Source organism: Marmota marmota, unplaced genomic scaffold (genome assembly GCF_001458135.2).
Source record: "Marmota marmota marmota unplaced genomic scaffold, marMar, whole genome shotgun sequence".
Lineage (NCBI taxonomy): Eukaryota > Metazoa > Chordata > Mammalia > Rodentia > Sciuridae > Marmota > Marmota marmota.
In genome coordinates, this window is record NW_026000075.1 from 117,042 (window position 1) to 139,475 (window position 22,434).

At 40.8% G+C, this 22,434-nt stretch overlaps 1 protein-coding gene across 2 annotated transcripts in view; it reads left to right on the forward strand.

Annotated features, from left to right (window-relative positions):
- Window positions 1-13,088: 13,088 nt before the first annotated feature.
- Window positions 13,089-22,434, forward strand: part of Mcf2l2 (MCF.2 cell line derived transforming sequence-like 2) — a 255,029-nt gene continuing 245,683 nt past the window's right edge. The window contains exons 1-2 of one of the 2 annotated variants that reach the window (XM_048814212.1): window positions 13,089-13,226; window positions 13,800-13,879. In XM_048814212.1, coding sequence (XP_048670169.1) covers window positions 13,804-13,879 — 76 coding nt within the window. In that variant the 5' untranslated portion in view covers window positions 13,089-13,226; window positions 13,800-13,803. The other variant, XM_048814213.1, reaches the window with a different exon arrangement.

Genomic DNA, 22,434 nt, shown 5'->3' on the forward strand with positions numbered 1-22,434 from the left:
AGTGAGTACAATTAAAATGCAAAACAATGAGAGGGTGGAGGGGGATAACCATAGATAAAGAAAAAGTTAAAAGATTCTATGAGAGATTTGACTCAACTCTGTGTAATAATTTGAAAACCTAAGTGAAATAGATAAAATGCCAAGAAAATACAATTTGCCAAAATATTCCAGAGGTAGAAATTCTAAGTAGACCGATAATCATAGAAGAAATTGATATGTAAGAGAAATGTCTTTTCCCACACCTAAATCCACAAAGGTACCAGTACCAAATTATTTCACAGGAGAAGTTAACTATGTAACTTTTAGAAACAGATAAAGTCTGTTGTTATTGATTCTGTCTTGGGCACAGAAAAAGAAGTGAGAATAACACTAATATCAAAATCTCACTAAACATATGCATCAAGCACATATATATTGACCATTGAAATTTTTATTCATGAATATCAGTATTAAGTAAAACAATTAAAAATTATTATAACATGAAAAGAATAACATGTCATTTTCAGAAATGAAAGGATATAATTAGTTTAAAAAGAAAAATCTGTCATCTTCATAAATGCTATAAAGGCATTTGATAAAGTTCAACATATTTTTTATTAAATCAGTAAAAATTAAGCAAATATTGTTGGCACAACTGGATAGCCATCTGAAAAAAGTAAAGTTGGATCACAATTAACAATTCATACTTTGCATCAAAATAAATTCCAGAGAGGTTAAAGAGTAAATGGGGGAAAAAATAAAGCTTTAGGCTTTTAAAGTAATCCTGATAACATTCCATAGCAATACCCAGAAGCCATAAAAGAAAATTGATGGCTCAAGTACATAAAAAATTTTAAAGGGCAAAAGTATCTCAAGTAAAAAAAAATCAAGAGCAATATGGGTGAAAAATTGCAATTCATACCACAGACAATGAATTGATTTCTTTAATACATAAAAAGTACCTGTAAACTAATGAGGACATCAGCAACCATTAGCAAAATTGACAAAGAGTACCAATGGTTCACAAAAAGGAAACACAAATACATAATAAAAGTGTTCAAGCTCATTCAAAATAATAAAATTACAATGAAACTATAATAGAATATAATTTTCACCTATCATATTAGAAAATACTACAAGTCATAAAATATACTCTAATTGGTGAAGTAGCAGGAAAATGGGCATTATCATAACTTTACTGATGGAAGTTCAAATTGACAATAGCCCATGAAGAACAACCACAATATCTATTAAAATTGCAAATAAACATTTTTTTTGCCCAGAAACTCTATTTTTAGGAGTGTATCTTACAGGTACATGTTGAAATGACTGGTGTTTAAAGAGTTCATTGCAGTATTCTAATAGCAAAGATAATAAAGATTGAAGCCCATCAGTGCAGAACATACAGTGGATTACTATGCAGCTATTAAAAATAATAAAATTCTAGAGTTTCTGCTCTATATGTACTAATGTGGAGTTATATCTAAAATATACTGAAGAATGAAAAACCAATGCAGAAATGCATATACATGTGTTGTTTAATGACAGAGACACTTTCTGAGAAACGCATTAGGTGATTTCATCATTGTGCAAATGTCATAGAGCATATTTACACAAACCTAGATGGTAGGTAGCCAAACCACCTTTGTTTACACATAACATGATTATTCACATATAACATGATTGTGTGTATAGAGAATCCTAAGTAATAACAAAATCCCTAATATGTGATTATAGCAAAGTTGCAGGATTTAAGGTTAATATTAAGAAGTCAGAATTTTTCTGTATACCAGCAATGAATAATTAAGATTTGAAATTTAAAAATACAACACCTTTTACATAAAATACTTAGTATGACTTAGTTTATTCCTGTTTTCTCCAGAGAAATAGGAGAAACATACACACAAACACATGTCTGGCACATGTGATTTATAAAGGTTGGCAAGTCTAAAATTTGCAGAACTGATGTTCCAGTTTCAGTTTGAGTTTGAATGCCAGCAGGCTGCTGTAGAATCAAGAATTGTAAATGTCTCATTTTGAAGGTCATAAGGCAGTAGAGCCAGTCTTTTCTGCTATTCTGACCTTCAATGGACTGGATGAGTTTTACATTATGTAGGGCAATATGCTTTATTCCATCTACCAATTTAAATCTCTCCCTCACTCCCTCTCTCTTTTTCCTTCTTTTGCATGCATGGTACTGGGGGTCAGACCCAGGGCCTCACACATACTAGGCAAGCACTCAACCTTCAAGCTATATTCTCAGCCCGTTAAATCTAAATTTCATCCAAAATACCGTTACAGAAACACCCAAAATAATATTTGACTAAATAACTAGACATCCTGTGGCCCAGTTAAATTGACACACAAAATTAACCATCATAACCACCTTTGTCAACCTGGTACCCATGGACAACTCTTTAAACTATATTTAACCTCCAAGTAATTACAGTTACAAGATCATAATTCCAATAAAACACACTATGTCATTTGACATGACACAACTATCCTTTGTATAATTGAAAACACAATAACCTTTCCTAGGAAGATGTAAAGTCCCTAAGTGATGTTTACTTTTCTCCTTAATATCCCATAACTTAAATACTGTGGTGTAAAGATGACAATACTTAAGGGCTGGGATTGTGGCTCAGCGGTAGAGCGCTCGCCTAGCACGTGTGAGGGCCCCGGGTTTGATCCTCAGCACCACATAAAAATAAATAAATAAAATAAAGATATTGTGTCCAACTACAACTAAAAAATAAATATTTTTTAAAAAGATGACAATACTTAAATACTATGGTACATAGGCAGCATATGTTAATACGTGAGAAGGGGATATGAGAAGGAAGAAAACCAAGATATTTGTTACATGCTCACACACACAAATTCATAACAAAATAAGGAGGAGATACATAAGACATTACTCATTTTTGTAATTGGACACATGGTTGTAACTAATCTTTATAACTTCGCTTTTTCTACTGTCCATTGCTTATTCTTTCTGCCTTTAGCAAGCACCTTGGCTATTCACAGTTCTTTTTTTTTTTAATAGACAAGTATCATTTTTTTAAAACTTTTGATATGATCTATAGAAATTCATTTATTGATGTGGAGAATTATTTTTATTTATTTATTTTTTTGAGCGAGAGAGAGAGAGAATTTTTTAATATTTATTTTTTAGTTTTCAGCAGACACAACATCTTTGTTTGTATGTGGTGCTGAGGATCGAACCTGGGCCGCACCGCACACCAGGCGAGCGCGCTACCGCTTGAGCCACATCCCCAGCCCAAGTATCATTTTTTGTAGTTGTAAATGGACAGAATGCGTTTGTTTATTTTTATTTGGTGCTGAGGATCAAACCCTGTGCCTCGCACATGCCAGGCAAGTGCTCTGCCACTGAGCTACAGCCCCAACCCTGGTCACAATTCTTTACCTGATGAAGTTAACCAAATAGTTTCTGAGTAGCCTTGCCTATATTGGGTTGTTGCAGTTTTCTATTTACCTTAATCTCAGAATATGGCAATACTAAGAGACACTGTAAGAGATCTCTGGCTTATCTCTATTATGAAGTAATAGTTCAATTTCCCCTTAATAGTCAAGTTCAATCTCTCCAGTTAGCACTAAAATTCTCTTATTTTCCTGTTGTTTCAGAGGCATGTGGAGCTTCAAGTGACGGGTGGCAATCTTAAATCTACTGGTAGAAACATTCCTTTTTTTTTTTTTTTTTTTTTTTTTGGAACTCCTAAGCCAGCAGAGTATGCAGTCACAGGTACAGGAAGCAAAAAAATGTTGCTGATGGGTCACTAAGGACAATACTAATGAGTGCCACTTCCATTTCTATCCCTTGATTCCTGGACCCATGGATCCTGGCTATGAGAAAAGTAGCACTATATATTGGATGCTGATTCAGAGTATATACAGCCTCCTAGGGCACCTTGCCCCAACCTTGCAAGATATTACCACCTAGCTGGTGCTATAGCTGAGTTTTCAAATGGCCATTCAACCATTTATGAAGCCAGTTACTTCAGGATGTTGGGGAACATTATAAGACCAGTAGATCCCATGATTATTGGCTATGAAGTAAATTCCTTCATCAGAAGCAATGCTGTGTGGAATACCTTTACAGTAGATAAAACTTTCTTTAAATTTATAGATAGTATTTTGGCAGAAGCATTGTGTGCAGGGAAGGCAAATCTATGCTGAGAGTGTCTATTCCAATAAAACACACTATGGAAGCAGTATGGTGCAATCAGTCTACCACTGGGTAGCTGGCTAATTGCTCCAGAGAATGGTGGCATATCGATGTTGGTCTCTGATGCTGGCAAATTGGGCACTTTGCCAATTGCACATTGGGTAAACATTAATCCATGTTGCTGAGCCCAGGCATAATCCCATCCTTTATACCATGACTACTTTGCTCATGAAGCAATGGGTGATGACAGGGGTGACTAAGAAAAGAGACTGACTGCTATCAACAAAATAAGTTTTCTTATTTACTTGATTATTAATATATTCCTCTGCTGAGGTCATCCTTTGGTGAGCATCCATGGCAGACACAAATATTTTCACATTTTTTGCCCATTTACAAAGATCGATCCATAGACCTTTTCCCCAAATTTCCTTGTCATTAAATTTTTAATTATGTACATTCCAAATCCCTGACCATTCAGTTAAACCACTGACCACAGCTCATAGATTGGTATGCAGTCTCACATCAGGCCAGTTCTCCATCCAAAGTCAACAACCAAGTGCACTGCTTAAAGTTCCACCCTCGAAGAGGATTTCCGCTCACCACTGAGTGCATCCTGCAAGCTTCCTGTGCTGAAATTTTATCCCTATTTTGAGGTATTATGAGGATGGAAATTGAATCTGACAATGGTGTTTAAAAGTGGGACTTTAGTGAGGTGATTAGGATTAGATAAGGTCATCAAGGGTGGAGGTCCTATGATTGAATACTTGTGAATTTAAGAGCGGGAGAGAGAGAGAGACCAGCCAGAGGAGATACACATATATATGCACATTGCTTTTTTGGTCATGTGATATCCTGAACCATCTTGAGACTCTGCCAGCAAAGACGGTCATAATCACTAGAATATTCTCTTGACCATTGGCCCCCATAACCATGTGCCAACATAAACCTCTTTTGTTTAAGTAGTTTGCCTCAGCTATTTCATTATAGTAATGCAAAACAGACTAAACTGATTGTCCTTTGAGAATGTTGCAGTAGGGGCTGTGGTGTTGCAGCTATCCACTTTTGAGTCATGCCTGCATATAGTACTTTATCTATAAATCAGGCCTGAGTTTGCTCTTCCTGTCAACTGGTTGTTGGCCTCCACAAGGTCATAGGTTTAGGCTGGCAGAGAGAAGGGAGTGTAGCAGGAATTGGTACAATGAGTGTTTGAGACCCTTCTTTATATATCTAACTTGTATCTTCAGAACTCAGGGCTGATCACATATATATCACTCCCATTTGATGATGTGCACATACAGCTGTAGAGCTTTCTCCTGGTATAGGCCCCCCTCAGAACTATCAGTTTTTCAGGGCACTTGGTAAATGGCCTGGAGTAACATACCCAAATGAGGAATATTCTGCCACTCAGATCCAAAGAAGCCCTCTAGGTCTTGGACCTTGTTTTTGGTTATAAGCCCTCCTGGTGCAACAGTTTATCTTTTACCTTAGAAGGGATACCTTGTTGTGCTCTATACTAAGAGACTCCTAGAAATTTCACTAATGCACTAATGTGGAAGGTCCCTGAATTTTTGTCACATTTATTTCACGCACTCTGACATGTAAATTTCTTATCAATAAGTCTAGGATAATTGCTCTATTTCTTGTTCACTAAGGACATAATGTCATTAATGTAATGTAGGATTTCTTGTGAAAGAGAAAGGCCTTCAAGGTCCTTGTGAACTAAATTATGACATAGGGCTGTATATTTAATGTACCACTAAGGTAGGAGAGTGAAGGTATATTGCTGGCCTTGCTGAGTGAAAGAAAACTGCTTTGGTAGTCTTTTTTCTCTTAAGTGTGAAGATAAAAAGCACTTAAAAGTTCAATAGCTACATACCAGCTACCAGAGGCTGTGTTAATTTTCTCAAGCAACAAAACTAATCTGGCACAGCAGCTGCAATTGGAATTGCTACTTGATTAAGGTTATGATAATCCACAGTCATTCTCTGAGATCTATTATTTTCTTCGTGGGCGGCATAGGTGAGCTGAATGAAGATGTAGTGGAAATCACCACCCTTGCACTTGTTGAGTCCTTAATGGTGGCACTAATCAATGCTATCCTTCTAGGAATTGCTTTTGGTTTACTATTTTCATAGGAAGAGGCAGTTGAAATGGCTTCCACTTAGGGGCTGGGGTTGTGGCTCAGAATTAGAGTGCTCACCTAGCATGTGTAAGGCACTGGGTTCAATTCTCAGCACCACATAAAGTAAAATGTAAAGACATAGTGTCCACCTATAACTAAAAAATAGATATTTTTTAAAAAAATGGCTTCCACTTAATCTTTCCCACTTTAGTATTCTTCACTCCACAGATCAGGGAACAACATGGAGATTTTGCCAACCAATGAGTTTATCTATTCTGACTGTGTATTCTAGAGTTGGGAAAATAACCACAGGGGTGGTGGGGACCCACTGTGCCCACTCTAAGATGGACTAGGACTATAATGCTATCTTTGGGCTGATTTTAACTCATTTTATGCCAATATCTCTTACACTGGGTCATTTATAATAAACAGAAATTTATTTGTCTCACAATTTGGAGGATGGGAAGACCAAACTTGAGGGAATACATCTGGTGAGGGCCTTCTTGCTGTGTCATAACGTAAGAGAAGTTGTCACGTGGGTGAGAGGGAGAAAGTAAGGGTACTGAACTCGTGCTTAATGAAGATAGCCCTCATGATCTAATAACTTCTTAAAAATCCCATCTTTCAACACTGTTGCATTGGGGATTAAATTTCCAATACATGAATGTTGGAGTACATATACAAAATATCTTAGATTGAATAGCTTATAAACAACAGAAAATTATTTTTTCACAGTCCTGGAGACTGGGAAGTCAGAAATCAGGGTGCCAGCATGGTCAGGTCTGATGAGGACCTCCTTTCCTTATTACAGACTGCTGAGTTCTCTCTCTTCTCTCATGGCAGAAGGGTCAATTGAGTTCTTTTACAAGGGCACTAATCCCATTAATGAGGATTCTGCCATTATAACCCAATTTCCTCCCCAGAGTCCCATTTCTTACTACTATCTCTTTATGGCTTAGAATTTCAACATATGAAGTTTTAAGAGACACAGACATTCAGTCCATAGCAAACTCCATTGGTCACCTGACCTCCATTAGCTCCTTTCCTGCCTGGTGGACCACAGTGACATTTTGGGTCTCCTGGAATTAGTTTCAGTTCAGAGCCCATTTCCAGTGGTGCCCCAAAGGTCTCTATTTTTTCCCCCTAATGTGTAACACTCAGTAGAAAAAGCCCATACCATTCTTTGGGGGAAGGCTAAAGAAAAGTTAACACTATAAATTGTTGGCAGTTTATTGGGATCTTAACTAAAAGGGATCCAGCCTTCCTGAGTTCTGAGTCTATAAACTGGCTCAAGTATGGGAACTGATTAAGGATTTTCAGTTTTTATGATTGAAGTTAGACTTTTGTCCATGTGACCTAGAACCTTTTGCTGACACAAATCAGTAAAAATCTAGTTGGTCTCTATTATATCACTTTTACTACTCTATATATTTCAACACCATGGTCGACCAGCCAATGCCATATGTCTGTCTGCAAGAGTCAAACAAACTATTCTAATTATTGTTTCAAACTTTCTGTTTATTATGGTAGCCATGTTCACCGTGCCTTTGTCAGTTGAGTGCTGCTATTTGGTCCTTGCCCCTCTGAGATCTAATTGCTCCCATTGTCCTTGTAATTTGAAGGGTGTGTAAGTCTTATGGGATTGAACCTTTAACCTGTGGAATATATGCTAACTCCAGATAGTTCATGTCAGAATTTCCCAATTTGGTGACTGTTGTTCCCACTATAAAGTCTGGCATACAGAAAGGAATAATCATAGAGTTATTAAGGATGTCAGGGCTCTCCTCACAAATTCATTTCTTATAGTTATGGTGAAAGGTGTGTCCTTTAGATCATTCGGAGTGGGTGAGTAGGTATTACATGACAAATTTGCTCTAATATCCTGATCTCCTCAAGCCTTTGAATCCCCTTGTCTACATTAAATGGACACAGATCTGGCTTTTCTAACTCACCCATTGTGGGCAAACTTTTGATCCATGCTTCAGCTAACCAGCCAGTAGAGCTCTTTGTACCTCTGTCAGCTGCAACATTAAATGTAACTTCTCTGCTTTGTGGACCTATATCAATAAATTCAGCCTGATCCAACTTGATGTTCCTTCCATCATCATAATCATCATCAACATCATCATCATCATCCATGTCCATTTCCACACAGATTCCCCAGATGTTTTATCTGTATAAGTTAGAAAACTCAAATAATTTTTTTGCAGCATCCCTCCTCAAGGGCCATACTTTGTAAGTCATGTTTAAGACCTGCTGGGACCCAAACCTGATTGTAGGTCTAAAAGGGAAGGTCAGGGTGAGTCCTGGAGGAGAATAAACACTGTTTTGCGAATAACTAATCATGGGAGGCCATCATAGTTTCTTCAGCCAATGCAGGGCTAATCCTCTCAGGTGGGGGTGGAGAAACCACTTTTACTGGAAAAGAAGAGGCATCAGAAGTTAGGGGCTCATTGTCCCCAGAACTCCAACAGAGTCTTCTCATATATTTCCATTTCAACTTTCAGGATCCTATTCTTCTCAACCAATGTGATGATTTTAAAAGTAGACATCCTATGTATTTGGAAATTAATCTGTGTTTTAATTCAGACACTTGCAAGATGAAATTAAATCAAGAAAGGAACTATGTGGGGAGGAGAGTGATATTTCAGAGGTAGAGGCAGACAGAATATGTGTACACATACACATATACTGCTCAGGATGACAAGCTGATTTCAGGAAAGGGAAAGGATGACTTAGGATTGTGTGAGCACAGGTGACCTTTCACTTTTTGGGTTTGTCTATCTAATCAGCTGCAGAGTAGGTTGTATCTTTGCTAATATCATTTTTCTAACTCTCTGACAGCAACTGAGTGTTCATCAATTCAATTCAATTCTGATATGGAGTTAACATATATTCCACAGGTTAAAGGTTCAGTCCTATAAGACTTCCTCACCCTTCAAATTATAATTGCTAGTCCTCAGCCTCCATACTTGTGGCCAGCTGTATACTGGGAGTCCTACAAAGACTTCCTTAGCTTCAGTAATATGATAGAGTGACTCATAGAACCCAGTAAAAAATGTTTTATTTATGGTTGTTGGTTTAGCTTAAAGGATACAACTCAGGAACAGTTACATGGAAGAGAACCTAGGGCAAGATATGGGAGGTAGTGGTAGAGACAGCTCCATACTCTCTCCAAGTGCACCACCCTCCCAGAATCTCAATGTGTTCACTGATCTTGAAGATCCCTGAACTGTGTAATTTAGGAATTTCTATACATGTTTCATTACATAACCATTCTTGATTAAATCATTGGCTTTTCGTCATTAATTCAATCTCCATCCCCTTTCCCCTCCCTGAATGTTGGTGGGTGATGCTCAAAGTGCCAAGTTTCTAACCAAGGTTTGGTCTTTCTGATGATTAGTCCCTATGCTGAAGCTATCTCCAGGTCCACCAAGAGTCTTCTCACAAGAAAAAAAAGGGCACTCCTGACACCCTATTGAAGCAAAGCAGGGAGGGCTCTGATTTCCCTATCAGTGTTTCCTGCCTAATGCAAGCTTCTTAAAATATATATATATATATATATTTCCACCAATGACCAGCTTCAGGAACCACTGACATCACTCCCCCCCGCCCCCGCAAGCTTTCCTATAACATCTGTGTGTTCAATACATTTGAACTTGATCAAATGTAGTCTTCCTGAGGAGGTGGCAGTGATAACCTCCACCATATTTTACCAGCAGAGCACAGAGGAACCCAATGTACTTATGAAGATCCAGCATCAAATGCAAACCTCATGGCTAGGAGCAAAGAACTGACAAGACATGTGCAGAAGTCCTAAGATCATGTGCACCTTCTGACTGTGTGCCTGCACTAGCCCACCCTTTTTGTCTACATAAACTTTGCTCTTTGCATTCTCAGAAGGCTGATCCAGGAACTCTACCCTGTACACTGTCAACCTTGTGCTTGAACACAACCCCCAACAAAGCTTTATTTGGATGATACTGCTTGCCATTTTGTGATTTGTATCTCAAACTAAGCAACCTTTGGATGAAGTGGTAACACTAAAATGAGCTAGTAATATCAGAAAGACCTATATTTCACCTTTCTATGAGCAGAGCAGTCACTTGTTATTTGGTGTTGGTAGTTGTACCTGGCACTGCTTATCACAAGCATAATAGATGTTAATAGATGCAACTGATTGTAACTGATTCACTGGAGAGGAAAGCAGACCATTCTGGCTTATTCTTTGATTTTCCCAGTCAAGTAGACAGGAAAGAGATCATAATTAGAAAGCAGAAAAAGAAGCAATGAAGGAGAGAGGGTGAGGAGGAACGTTGGTACTCACAAAAGTAATGGAAAAATGATCATTTTCTCAGAAGAATAAGGTGGAATAGGCTATCATACTACATGGTCATTTCTTCTTAGAGAATTTCAAAGCTTTCTGGAAAAGAAACTTGGAGATCATAGTCTCACTTCCTCATCAACCAGGTAAAATAGTCCAAACCCTGAACAGCAAGTGTTAAGAAATGGGAGTAGAATTAGTTTCTGAGGATAGGCACTGCCTGCTGCATCTTACCATAAATTGAGCCAATTTATCTCCATGGAAACCTTTGAAGATTGTGAAAGTACAGAAGGAGAGCAGCACTCTAAGTGTAATTTATTTCCTTTCAATCTGTTTCCTTTTTTTCTTGTTCCTGTTCACAAGCTTCTCCTCTCTCCTTTTTCTTTTCCAATCTTTCCCTCCCATCTTTACAAGATTCTCATGCATGAAGACCTGGCCTAATCCAGAAAGCTGAGGTCACCAGACCTTCAAAGTGGCTTTCAACCTTCCCAGCTTAGCATGCACCCACCTTACCTGTCTTCTTGACACTGCACTGATTTCTGTATTCCAAAACTCACAACTGGCTTTGGCTAGGCATGGGGTACAATATTACCAACAGGAAACACCTCATTTGGTAATTTGAAAATACTTGTGACCCTTGAATATCCAGGAACCACAATGGACACATTCCAAAGCAGTCTCACTTCCTTTGGTTCTTTAACCCTTTTCTGAAACTCATGCAAGAAGTTGTTGTGAAAATAGTTGTTCTGCTTGTGTGGGCACAGTACAATATACCCAAACCTCTGGGGAAGCAGGAACCTCTCTTCATGTCTCAGGTGAAGTAACATTATCTCTTAATCATAGATCACAAGTGTTACAGAAAGCAATTTGAAATGTCCTCATTCCACTAGTTTGAGTGACTGCTCCTCCAAATTGAACCCAGGGTGTTTGGGACTTGGCTTTTTACATATGGAAGAAAAAACAGCTGAGATTCCCAGCATTGGCTCAGAACATGTGGGAGGGTCCTCCATTGTAGAATGGATTGGGAGAAATCCTGACCAGATTAGCCTTTGCTTAGACTTTTCCTGGAGTTCTGCTGAACCAAGTTAGTCTTGCTGCCTATCATATAGTACTGATCCATGGAAGAAAATAGGCATTGCATCTACTGAAGATGCTTCTGGGGCAGATGCAAAGAAGGGCCAGCATGGAGGCTGACCCAGAGCCTTTTCAGAAAGGAGCACTGGCTCATCTGACAGCTGACAATACAAGGGAGCAGTTGAAAAAAGGAAAAGGCCCACATGGCGAGTACTTGAGTGCACACATGAGTGCCCAGCCTTGTCTAGGTGGTAAGGAACCGAAAGATCTGAGCAGTGGGAACATGAGGTTAAGGGAATAATTCTATATACTGGGTCCACTGTGCTGACCTCCATATACTTTCTTTTTAAAAAAGCAATGTACCTGGGGACTGGGGTTGTGGCTCAGCGGTAAGCGCTCACCTAGCACGTGTGGGACACTGAGTTTGATCCTCAGCACCATATAAGAATAAAATAAAGGTATTGTGTCCAACTACAACTGAAACAAAATTTTTTTTAAAGCAATTTACCTGCAGCTCTGCCTGCCTTAAGTTGATAGGCTACGTTACATTCCTGTTATCTGCATGAGAAATGCAGGTCCAAAATGCTGTTAAAAAAGAACACAATTTACTTCAAAAGGGGAGACTTTTGTGACTCACACACATACCAGATCCCAGAACTTAGGAAGATAAGGATAATTCCCCCTAACCATAAAATACGTAAGAACCGCTTCCAATTGAAACAGTTCTCGTGGGCCAAAGCGACCTAGAGATGTCATGCACAATTGGGGACTTGTAAGGCTCATATCATCCTGCCATCACTCAAAAGTTAAGAGGTTGACCTGATTGTGACTTTCTAGAAACCACCCTGAAACCTCCAAATAAAATTGGAGGGCAGGAGAGGCCTGCCTTCCTTCTCTTTGGAGAAGACACACTCTCCATTCAGAGTGTTCCCTTTCTCTACCTTTCTAATAAACTCATGCCTGTTATTCTGAGCAACGTGTCTCAAGTCTTTGTGGCATGATTTCAAGAATGGGGTGAAGGAGAACCCCCTTGCTGCCTCAGTTTCATGGAAGGCCTCTGCCCTGTAACATAGGCACAACCCGCCTGCTGGGCTCCAGTGCAGATGTGCCCAGAGGAGGATGACAACGGTGTGAAGACAACCAGTGAACAGAAAACACACTGCACCGTCCCGTCCCACCCTTCCCTAAGGGCCACAGACTGGAGTAAGGACGTGAGAGCAGGCAGAGGGCCTCTCAGCTTTCCCCATCCCGTCCTGGCGGGAGAACTGCACCTCTACTAATTGGCCCCTTTCTCTCCTGGACTTCACAGATTTTGGGCGGGGATGAAGGTGGAGCCGAGACCAGGAAGAAGCGCATCTGGCATCCTGAACCCCTGCTTAGGCGGGAGAGCCTCAGTCGCTAGTTCCAGTGTCCAGCGGTTCCTGGGGCGGGAGCGCCAGCTCCCGCCTGCTAGAGGAAGGGGCGCAGCGATCTCGAAAACAGGCATAGCTGGGGCGCGTGCGCGCTTCGTGCCAGGCGCCGCCCGCGGGCAGGGAGAGGTGGGCGCCTGGGCGGACGGCGCCGGGCAGGAGACTGGGCGTGGGGAGGGAGGGGCGGAGGAACTGGGGCCCGCTAGCCACCTCCTTTCCGCAGCCCTGGGAGCACTAAGGCTCTGCGCCATCCCTTGGCGCTAGCCGTGCGTCTTCATCCCGATCCTCTGTGGAGGGGTCAGAGTCTCCACCGTCCCGGACCACAAAGCCTTTCTCCTTCTTGGTCAGAGAAGCCCGCGGGGCGCCCTGGGGAGATTGGGGCGACTTGCTTCCTTCACCTCCTGAACGGCCCCTTCCTGCACTATAAATGCCAGCCGTTACGTTGGGAAAGCCGCCAGACTTCATCCCTAAAATCAGTCCCTGCAGGGCGTGGCTGGAGTGCTGTAACGGAGCGGCCCTTAAGAGTTGGCCTTGGCTGCTAGTGACTCCCGTTTTGTGCCTGAAGACAGCGAGGAAGAAGGGAGTGTAGAACATCCTCGCGAGGATGCCTTTAAAAACTCATCCACGGCAGCGGTAGAAACAGTTTTGTTTGGCTTTTTTTTTTTTTTTTTTTAATATTGAGTAGTTTTGTTTTGTTTTCAGTGAAATGCTATTTTTGTTAAAAGAAGAAATGGCCCTCCAGGAGCTCACCCGGCGACTGGCCACAGTGATCACTCATGTCGGTAAATGGAGCTATTTTACCTTGCGTTTTACTAATGGAGGGTGGGGGCGCACTCTCTGGGCTATCTGGCCTTGCGCTTACCCGCAGCCCAGGGCAGCGCCCTCCCTGGGCTGGTGCTGGTGCGTACCTGCATCTGGGCTTCAGGCCCCGGGATCTGGTGGGGTGGCCAGTGATAGGCAGCCTGGGAGCGCGTCGCTGGCAGCTCTGGGGCCCTCACATCTGGCAGGGAGGCGGATGCTGCGAGGCAGGTGGTTGCCAAGTCGGTTGAGCCCTAAACCGAGAGCTACTGGACTATTGCGATCGGTTACCCACTTTTGACCCAGCGGGGTCAGGGTTGGGGAGTTGTTTGGTGGTTTATTTGTATCTAAAAAGGGGAGATCATTGGGGTGGGAGGATACTCGAGGAACGAGTGCTGGTGCGTTCCAGACGAATATATGCCAAGTCACTGAAGGCTTGTTCATAAATAAGAGCAGGGGGTTGCAGGTTAATCGCAGCCTGCATCTGCTTGTTACTGCACCCTGCTTGTTACTGTACCCTCCCTGTTACTGTACTGCCCAGAGATGTAAGCACCCTGCCAGTGAACGCCGTAAGAAACCTCTTCAAGCCCAAGGAGATCAAGCAAGTCTGATCTCCTTTTATGAGCTAAAATGGGAAGCAAAACATTCATTCCTTGTCCCCGAAATACAGGTTGTGCTGAAAGGACAGGCCCTATGTTGTAATCGAAAGAAGACATTGTGACAGTTGTCAGTTAATTCTTTCTCAGCATTTTCTTCCTTCGTCACTGCCCTGAGTCTCCCCCAATAAAGACACATATACAGGTTCAGAACTTTTGGATGTGGGTAACTTCAATTATCCGGGTAATGTTCTCTGTTGCTGACTGCTTTCACACTCATTTGTGAATGCAAGTCAGTTTTTATTGATAAAGCCAGAAAGGGTTTGCCTCAACCTTCTATACATTTGTTAAAATGCTTCTTTGGTTCCAGTATGTTAAATATTTCTTCTATTAGTGAGCCACTCTTATTCTTTGAGTAACCTAGTCCAATGTGTTTGGTGCAATAATGATGCATATCTCAAATGATAGAATTGTGGAGATATACTTTGTAGATATGTTTTATACTGAAAGGCTTAGTTTTGAGAATTGAACTTTAAAAAATATTTCTGATGCCAAATGTGACCACTGAATTCTTTTTTTTAGTACCGGGAATTGAACCCAGGGGCACTTTAACACTGAGCCACATCCCTAGCCCTTATTTTGTATTTTATCTAGAGAGAGGATCTTGCTGAGTTGCTGAAGCTGGCTTTGAACTTGAGATCCTCCTGCCTCAGCCTCCCTGGCAGCTGGGATTACAGTGTGTGCCACTGTGCATGGCTGACCAATGAATTCTTAAGATAGAAGGTTAGAATAATTCTACCAGGGACCACTGAATGTGAAATATTGCTGAAAGCAGGATGAAAGAAGAAAAAAATCTAATAAAATAGAATTTGGTATTTCAAATATGCTGTAAAATATATTGAATGTTCTATTAAACACAGTTACCTGTCACATAATGATGGGAATATGTTCTGAGAAATGTTAGGTAATTTTTTTTGTGTGGGAACCATGTAGCATACATGTACAAACACAAAGATGGCAATGAGGTCACTAGGCCATATAATTTTATGGGACAAATGGAGAGTACAGTCTGTTGGTGACCAAAATTTATGTGGTACATGACTATACTGGTAAATGTTTGAGGTTGTGGTATAGGGAAATGGCAGTGTCCTAGTGGTGTGACCATCCAGATTTAGATGCTTTCACTTTCATTAGTGAATCTCAAGTTGAAAAATAGAAATGCATAGCTTTGAAGATCAGTAAGATGTGGGTAAAAAATACTATCTAAATTGTGATTATACAGATGTTTCAGTTACTGGTCATATCATTGATCCCTTTACCACTGAAGATCTTGGGCAGATCTTAGGCCTCTCTCCAAGTGAAATCTGAAGTTAAATGCAGAGAATGATCTGGATGATTACTAAATCTTATTAAGACTGCCCCCATTTCTCCAGATGTAGGATATTCTTGAAGATCTGGTAGGCAGTATTCCTTGACTAACACCAGGTTGTGTGTGGTGTTCAGGCTATGGTATTCTTGCCCTTCTTGCTGCCTCCTTTCTTCCCTAGCCAGCTCCATGCCAGATATAGATACGAATTTGCTGTAGTTTCTGCTCCCAAAGAACTCCCAATGGCCCCTGGCAAATGTGTGCTTTGCAACATTCTGCTTCTCATGTATAATCCCATAAACCTGTGAAATGGGTGGGATATACATTTTTATCACCATCTTAGAAATGAAAGAATTGCAACTCAGAGGGTGCTATGATTTGAATGTCCCCCCCCCCCCCGCAAAAAAAAGCAGGTGCAACAGAGTTGGGAGTTGAGGTCTAATGGGAGGAATTTAGATCATGACCTTCACCTTCATGAAGGGATTAATACTAATTACAAAAGTACTTGGGACTGTGGGTTTGATTTTTGCCATTCAGCCTTGGGATGAACATGAAAGTCCTCACCAGATGGGGCCTCTCAACCTTGGACTTCCAAACCTCTAGAATGCTAAGAAATAAACTTCTTTTCTTTATAAATGTCCCAGTCTGTGGTATTCTGTTATAGCAGCAGAAAATGGACTGAGATACTGACACAAAAAGAAAAAAAATCTGAATAGACCTATAACAAGTAAAGATACTGAATTAGTAATTTTTTAAAAACCCTTCCTACAATGAAAGATCAGAACCAGATGTCTTTGTTAGTGAATTTTATCATAAACTTAAAGAAGAATTAATGGCAGTTCTTTGACAACTGAAGATGTTGGAATTAGGTACCAACTCATTTTATGTATTACCCTAATACCAAACCCAGACAAAGACACACAAGAAAACTGCAGGTCAGTATCTCTTAGGAATATAAACACAAGGCCAGGTGCAGTGGCACACACCTGTAATCCCAGTGGCTCAGGAGGCTGAGGCAGGAGGATCACAAGTTCAAACCAGCCTCACAACTTAGTGAGGCCCCAAGCAACTCAGTGAGACCCTGTTTCTAAATAAAAATATAGAAATGGGCTGGAGATGTGGCTCAGTGGTAAAGCACCCCTGGGTTCAATCCCTGGTACAAAACACACACACACACACACACACACACACACACACACAAGCCTCAGCATAATTCTATCACCAAGCAACATATAAAATGATTATGTACCATGATCAAGTGGGGCTTACCCAAGGAATGCAAGGTTGATTTAACATCTCAAAATCAAATGATGTATATCAATAGAATGAAGGATAAAACCCACATAATCCTCTCAGTAGAGGCAGAAAAAGCATTTGACAAAATCCACCAACTTTTTAAATTAAAAGCAACAACAACAAAAGCAAAATTGCTCAACAAACTAGAAATAAGAGGGGAGTTTCCACAACCTGATGAACAGTTTTTATGAAACGTCCATAGTTAATGTTAATGCATTGACAGGGTTGCAGGCCAATCCTGGCACAAATGTGGTAGCTCTTTGGAGAAGTGTTTGAATTCTCACCACTGGAGCCACACCTCTTCTTTGTCCACTACAGTGATGAAGACAGACATTGAGAACTGGAAACCAGCTGCTGAGCATGGCCGACTGTGATGTGGCTTTCCCATTGTTGGTGACAGCTTACAAAACATGGAGGAGGGGAGTGTTTGGGGCTAACCACAGTGTTTACTCTCCTGTTCTCCTGGAGGACCTCCCACTGAAGGTTTCACATTTCAGGGGTATCTGCAGGTTGTGAAGGAGCCCTTTAGCCCAGGCTTTGATTTTTTGCTTTTAACTAAACATTCCTAAAGGTCCAGTGTAGCACGCTGGCCTACACAAACCAGAATTCCACTTACTGTCTGCCTTTAGGAAAGCCTGTAGGGGTTAACAGCTTGTCTAAGGGGACAGATTCCAAGCAAGAAGCTAGACACTCCCAGTAGGAGCTTAAATATTTAAATTTTAGCCATTTAAAAATACCAATGAGAAAAATCCCTGATCACTTTCTCCTTTGGTTCTAGAATAGGTCTTTTCTGGGATGACAGATATATATATGACCTAATACGCCGGCAAGTCCTTAGATGTAAACTACAACCAGACATAAGAGGGAGGGAGATGCAATGAAACCAGCTTCTCTGTTCTGTGTTGGTTTTCTACTGAAAGGTTTTTGGGGAGATGAAAGTCTATTTAAAAAAGAAAACGAACATTTATTGAGCATCAGGCCCTTTCACATGTGCCTTTGTATCTTTTTTACTTCAGAGAGTAGGTACTATTACTCATATATTGATAGATGACAAAACTAAGAATAAAAAAAACCAAGTTAAGGAACTTGCTTAAAGCCACAGTGCTTCCAACAGGGGGAGTCAGGATTTGAACTCAAGTCTTGTTTCACAGTTGATGTGTTCTCCATTGTATCAAAATGAATAATTTTACTGCTACCTGTCAATAATTAATTTTTACAGAGTATTTATGTTAATTTGGTATTGAGGAAAAATTTCTGCTTTCCCACACAATTGTCTCCTCCCTAAGGACAGGGACACAAACTTATATTTAGTCTCTAGATCTAGCTCATACTGGCTCTATAAATGAAAAGGCTCTTTTTCTGTTTGTTTGATTTGAAATGGGTTGGAGAGGGCCCCTTTGGAATCTACCCAATCTACTTACTAGCCTCTCTGGGTTTCAATTCCATTTGTGATTCTTCTCACTAGCAGTACTCCATTTGCCTGCTTTCTGAACCTCCAGGGTGTATCCCAAGCTCCCCCCACCACTGTCCCCCCAACCACCACCACCACCACCAGGAACTCTTAGCAGAATGGCCCTTTGCCACCCCCATGCCAGTTTTCCCTCCTTTTCTGAGTAGCTGCAATAGTTGATGTCTATCTCATGTGTGTTTTTCACATGATTACAGTCTGGCTTCAAATATTTCTGTGTTCCAAGTATTGATACCTGTTTGGTTCTTGACTGAACTTGTACTACAGTCTTTTCTTACAACATGACAATGTCTTACTGAAGTGTCACAACTAATATTGCTTTGTGACCTTGTAGGTTAAATCAGCTATATAAAAGTTAAAGATTAGGAATCAGGTGTTTAACTGAATGCAAAGGAAGTCTCAGAAGGTCTCCTGAATTTCCTCATCTGTAAAGCAGGGTGATGAATAAGCCAGTCCCTTTGTTTATTTCACAAGTTGGAATTATGCTATGTAGTTACAAGTGGTTCAGAATAAACTTTGAGACTATTGTAAAAAGAACTCAGGAATCTGGAATGGCTTCAGTTGTTTGCTTTGTGGACTAGCAGGGGAAGCATGAAAGGAGTGTTGTATTATTCTGCCAATCTGGTTAAGAGGCCTACTCTCCCTGGGTTCCCCCTAGTTCTTACTAAAAATTGCTATCTGAACAGATGTGCTTGTCTTTGCAGGAACACAAATTGGAACAGAATGGCTTGACTGCCTGTAGGAAGATTGAGCAGGGTCAATATGGGTAGAGTAAGTGAGGTAAGGCTGGTAAAGTATATGAAAAGACCCCAGGTCCCTGGCCTTGATTGACCCTGGCCGCAGCAGTAATTGTGAGAAGCTGCCTGGAGTGAGTGTGGAATAATCTGTCCTGGAAATTCTTACCATTCTCCCTGCTTCTTCCTTTAGAAACTGGGACTGTCCAGGGGCACTGCAGAGAGGGTAGTTCAAGGCCTTTAAGAACATACCTCTTGGAGCTAGGGTTATGGCTTAGTGGTAGAGTGCTTGCCTAGCATGTGTGAGGCACTGGGTTTGATTCTCAACACCACATATAAATAAATAAAGATCCATCAACAACTAGTAAAATATTTTTAAAAATACATAACTCTTGTGTTCGTGGATGTAGTAAAGCCATCGTGGGAGAGGGCTGCTGTCCTATATTTTATTGTTACTGTATAGATAGCTTGAGTCATATGAAGCTCTAGATCTGGACTGAGTGTGCAACTGCTTTAAAGTAATTCGAATCAGAAACTTTGGCAGATTTTCTTGGGAGAGTCTTCCACACCTCCGCCAGAAATAGGATTTGTCCGTTTTGTTTTGTTTTACTCTTTCTTCTACCTGTTGTGGGTCTTTTCCTGTGTCCTCTGATCCTCTCTCTTCCCTAGAAACAAAGGATCTGTGGGGGTTGGCAAGGAGGCCTGTGAACTATCAGATAGGACGAGAGTTTGAGACTCAATCAATCTATGCTATTAAGGGACAGACCCAAAAGTTAAGTTGATCCTCTGTCAATCGCCAATACAGGCAATTCCGTTAGAGTTTGGATGCAGAAGTTGTGAGCTGCTGTGGCTAAAGAAAACTCTTTTCGAGATGTGTGACTTGAGCTGAATCTTAAAGGAAGGTGAGAGTTCAGGCAGGTGGAGCCAGGAGGCTCTCTAATAAGGGAAGGGAGGGGAACAGCCACTTTGGTAATTTGCATTGGTCTTCCTGTACTGGTTGTCCTGGTTGGTTTATTCTCTGCTCAGGCCTCCAAGGTCAATGACCCTTTCCTGCACAACTGAGAAACCCTGAGCTTTATCTTAACAGAAGGAAAGTGAGAAGGAAAGAAGAAAGAAAAGTGAGAGAACAAAGATCTGCCTTTTAGCCAGTCTTCGTACAGATCATTTTCTGGAGAAAAGAGGGAGGAGGGCTGGAGGGACATGAAAAAAATATATTTAAAATGATGTGATAGCTATTGTTCATTTCCTGCCTGTTCAGTATCACATATTATGATTTATATACATTTTTTACTTAATTAAACTTAATTAGAAGTGCAGCCCATGTTTATGGAGGAGGAATTGGAAGCTTAAACAGGTTAGGAAATTCTCCCAATGTAATGCAGTGTGGAGGGGGAAAAATTGAAGGAGGTCTGGCTGGCTTTCAGGCCTGTACATCATCACATTTGGCTTAATTTCCCATTACAGAACCACATATGAACCAGTAAATGGAAGAAATGTTAGTAGTGAATTTAAAAGTTTTTTTTTTTTCAAAAGCCTAACGGAGCTGACAGCATTAGTCCTTTAGTGTATTTTATAAGCCACTTGAAATGTTGATTTATTAATGGTTACTTTCTTCCAAAGAAACACTATGAGTTAAACTAAAGAGTTTGTTTTGTACCTTTAAACATGCAGAGGTAATAAATATGAATGCTCAGGTAGAAAAAAGTCTTTCTTAAGGAAGAAATTTTTAGGAGTGTTGCTTACTTTCATTTTCTAGACTAAGCACCAGAGTTTAAAAAAAGAAAAAAAAAATGTCATAAGGTTGTAACCTCTTGTTACAGTGGCAAGGTGACAGCTCTATGATGTACTTTTATTTAGTGAAGAAGACTCTGTATTTAAAGGACTTTTACTGTGAGGGAGATTCAAGTGCAAGGCATATACATGTGGACAACTACAGGTCCCAATATCTGAACACGGTGGGTTAAAGAATCTAGTTAATTGTGGGTTTCTTTGTTCAGTTATCTGATCCCAGACCCTTTTCCAGCCCAAGTTTGGGTTTGAGTGTCTGTTTTTTTCACCTGCTATCAGATCAATTTAAATTCATTTTAGGCTTTGTTTTCTGTTCCCCAGGAAACTATAATTAATTCACTGAGTGAAAAGAGATACTTGTGCATGTTTTATCTTATTTAACCCCTAATTTATGACTAACCACATTCACAAGGGCCTCTGGGAGCTTGGCTCTGGCCAGTGTTGTGGATAGGGCATGAAGGAGTGGGCATGACCCCTGCCTGTGGCCACAGTCCTCCATGAAGTTTAGGCCCAGGCCTCTGCCTTCACTGCTGCAACCCCAGTGCCCTGCATGGCTCGTCAGATGTGCTGGGGGCTTGGAGAAACGAATGAATGAATGTCCTTCTGGAGCCTGCAATCTAATGGGGGAGACAAGCATCCAGCAAACATAAGTTAGACCAAGTCAGCCACCATTCATTCCCCAGTTCCTCATCCCAAGCCTGCACCATGTTCACCCCCAGCATTGGACTTATCTTCTGTGCTCCGCTGGCCTCTTTGCTTCTGGGCTTTCACAGCTGCTGTCTTTCTTTGGCACCTGATTGATTTAGTAGCAAAACTCAACTCTTCCTCAGTAACTCAAAAACCATACACCCAGAAGATAGGAAGATGCAGGGGAATTTTCTAAAGATGGAAGAGGAAATCTTATGATCTAGTAGCACAGACACTTTGAAATGCAACTGGAGGGATTCCTGTCCTGAAAGTGTCCTCTGGCTACCCTAGCTGCTGAGGGTTTCAAGGATCTGACCTTCCCTTTTCTGTGACTTCCTTCTCCTACCTTCTTTTCCTCTTTTTCCTTCTCAACTGGTGAAGAAGGGTTGGTTGTTACTGGAAAGATGGGCCTCAGGAGCTTTTTCATTTTCAGGCTTCTGCTTTTTATTCTGTTTTGTTTCCAGTGTGTTATTTATCCCTTTAGCAAGCAAAAGAAACTTTGCTTGAAAGGGAGAGAAAAGCCCAGAGGCTGTGAAATGGAGTTTTAGACCTTGACATATGGTGCAGAAGTAAGAAGGAAAATTCCATTACAACCTGATTTGCC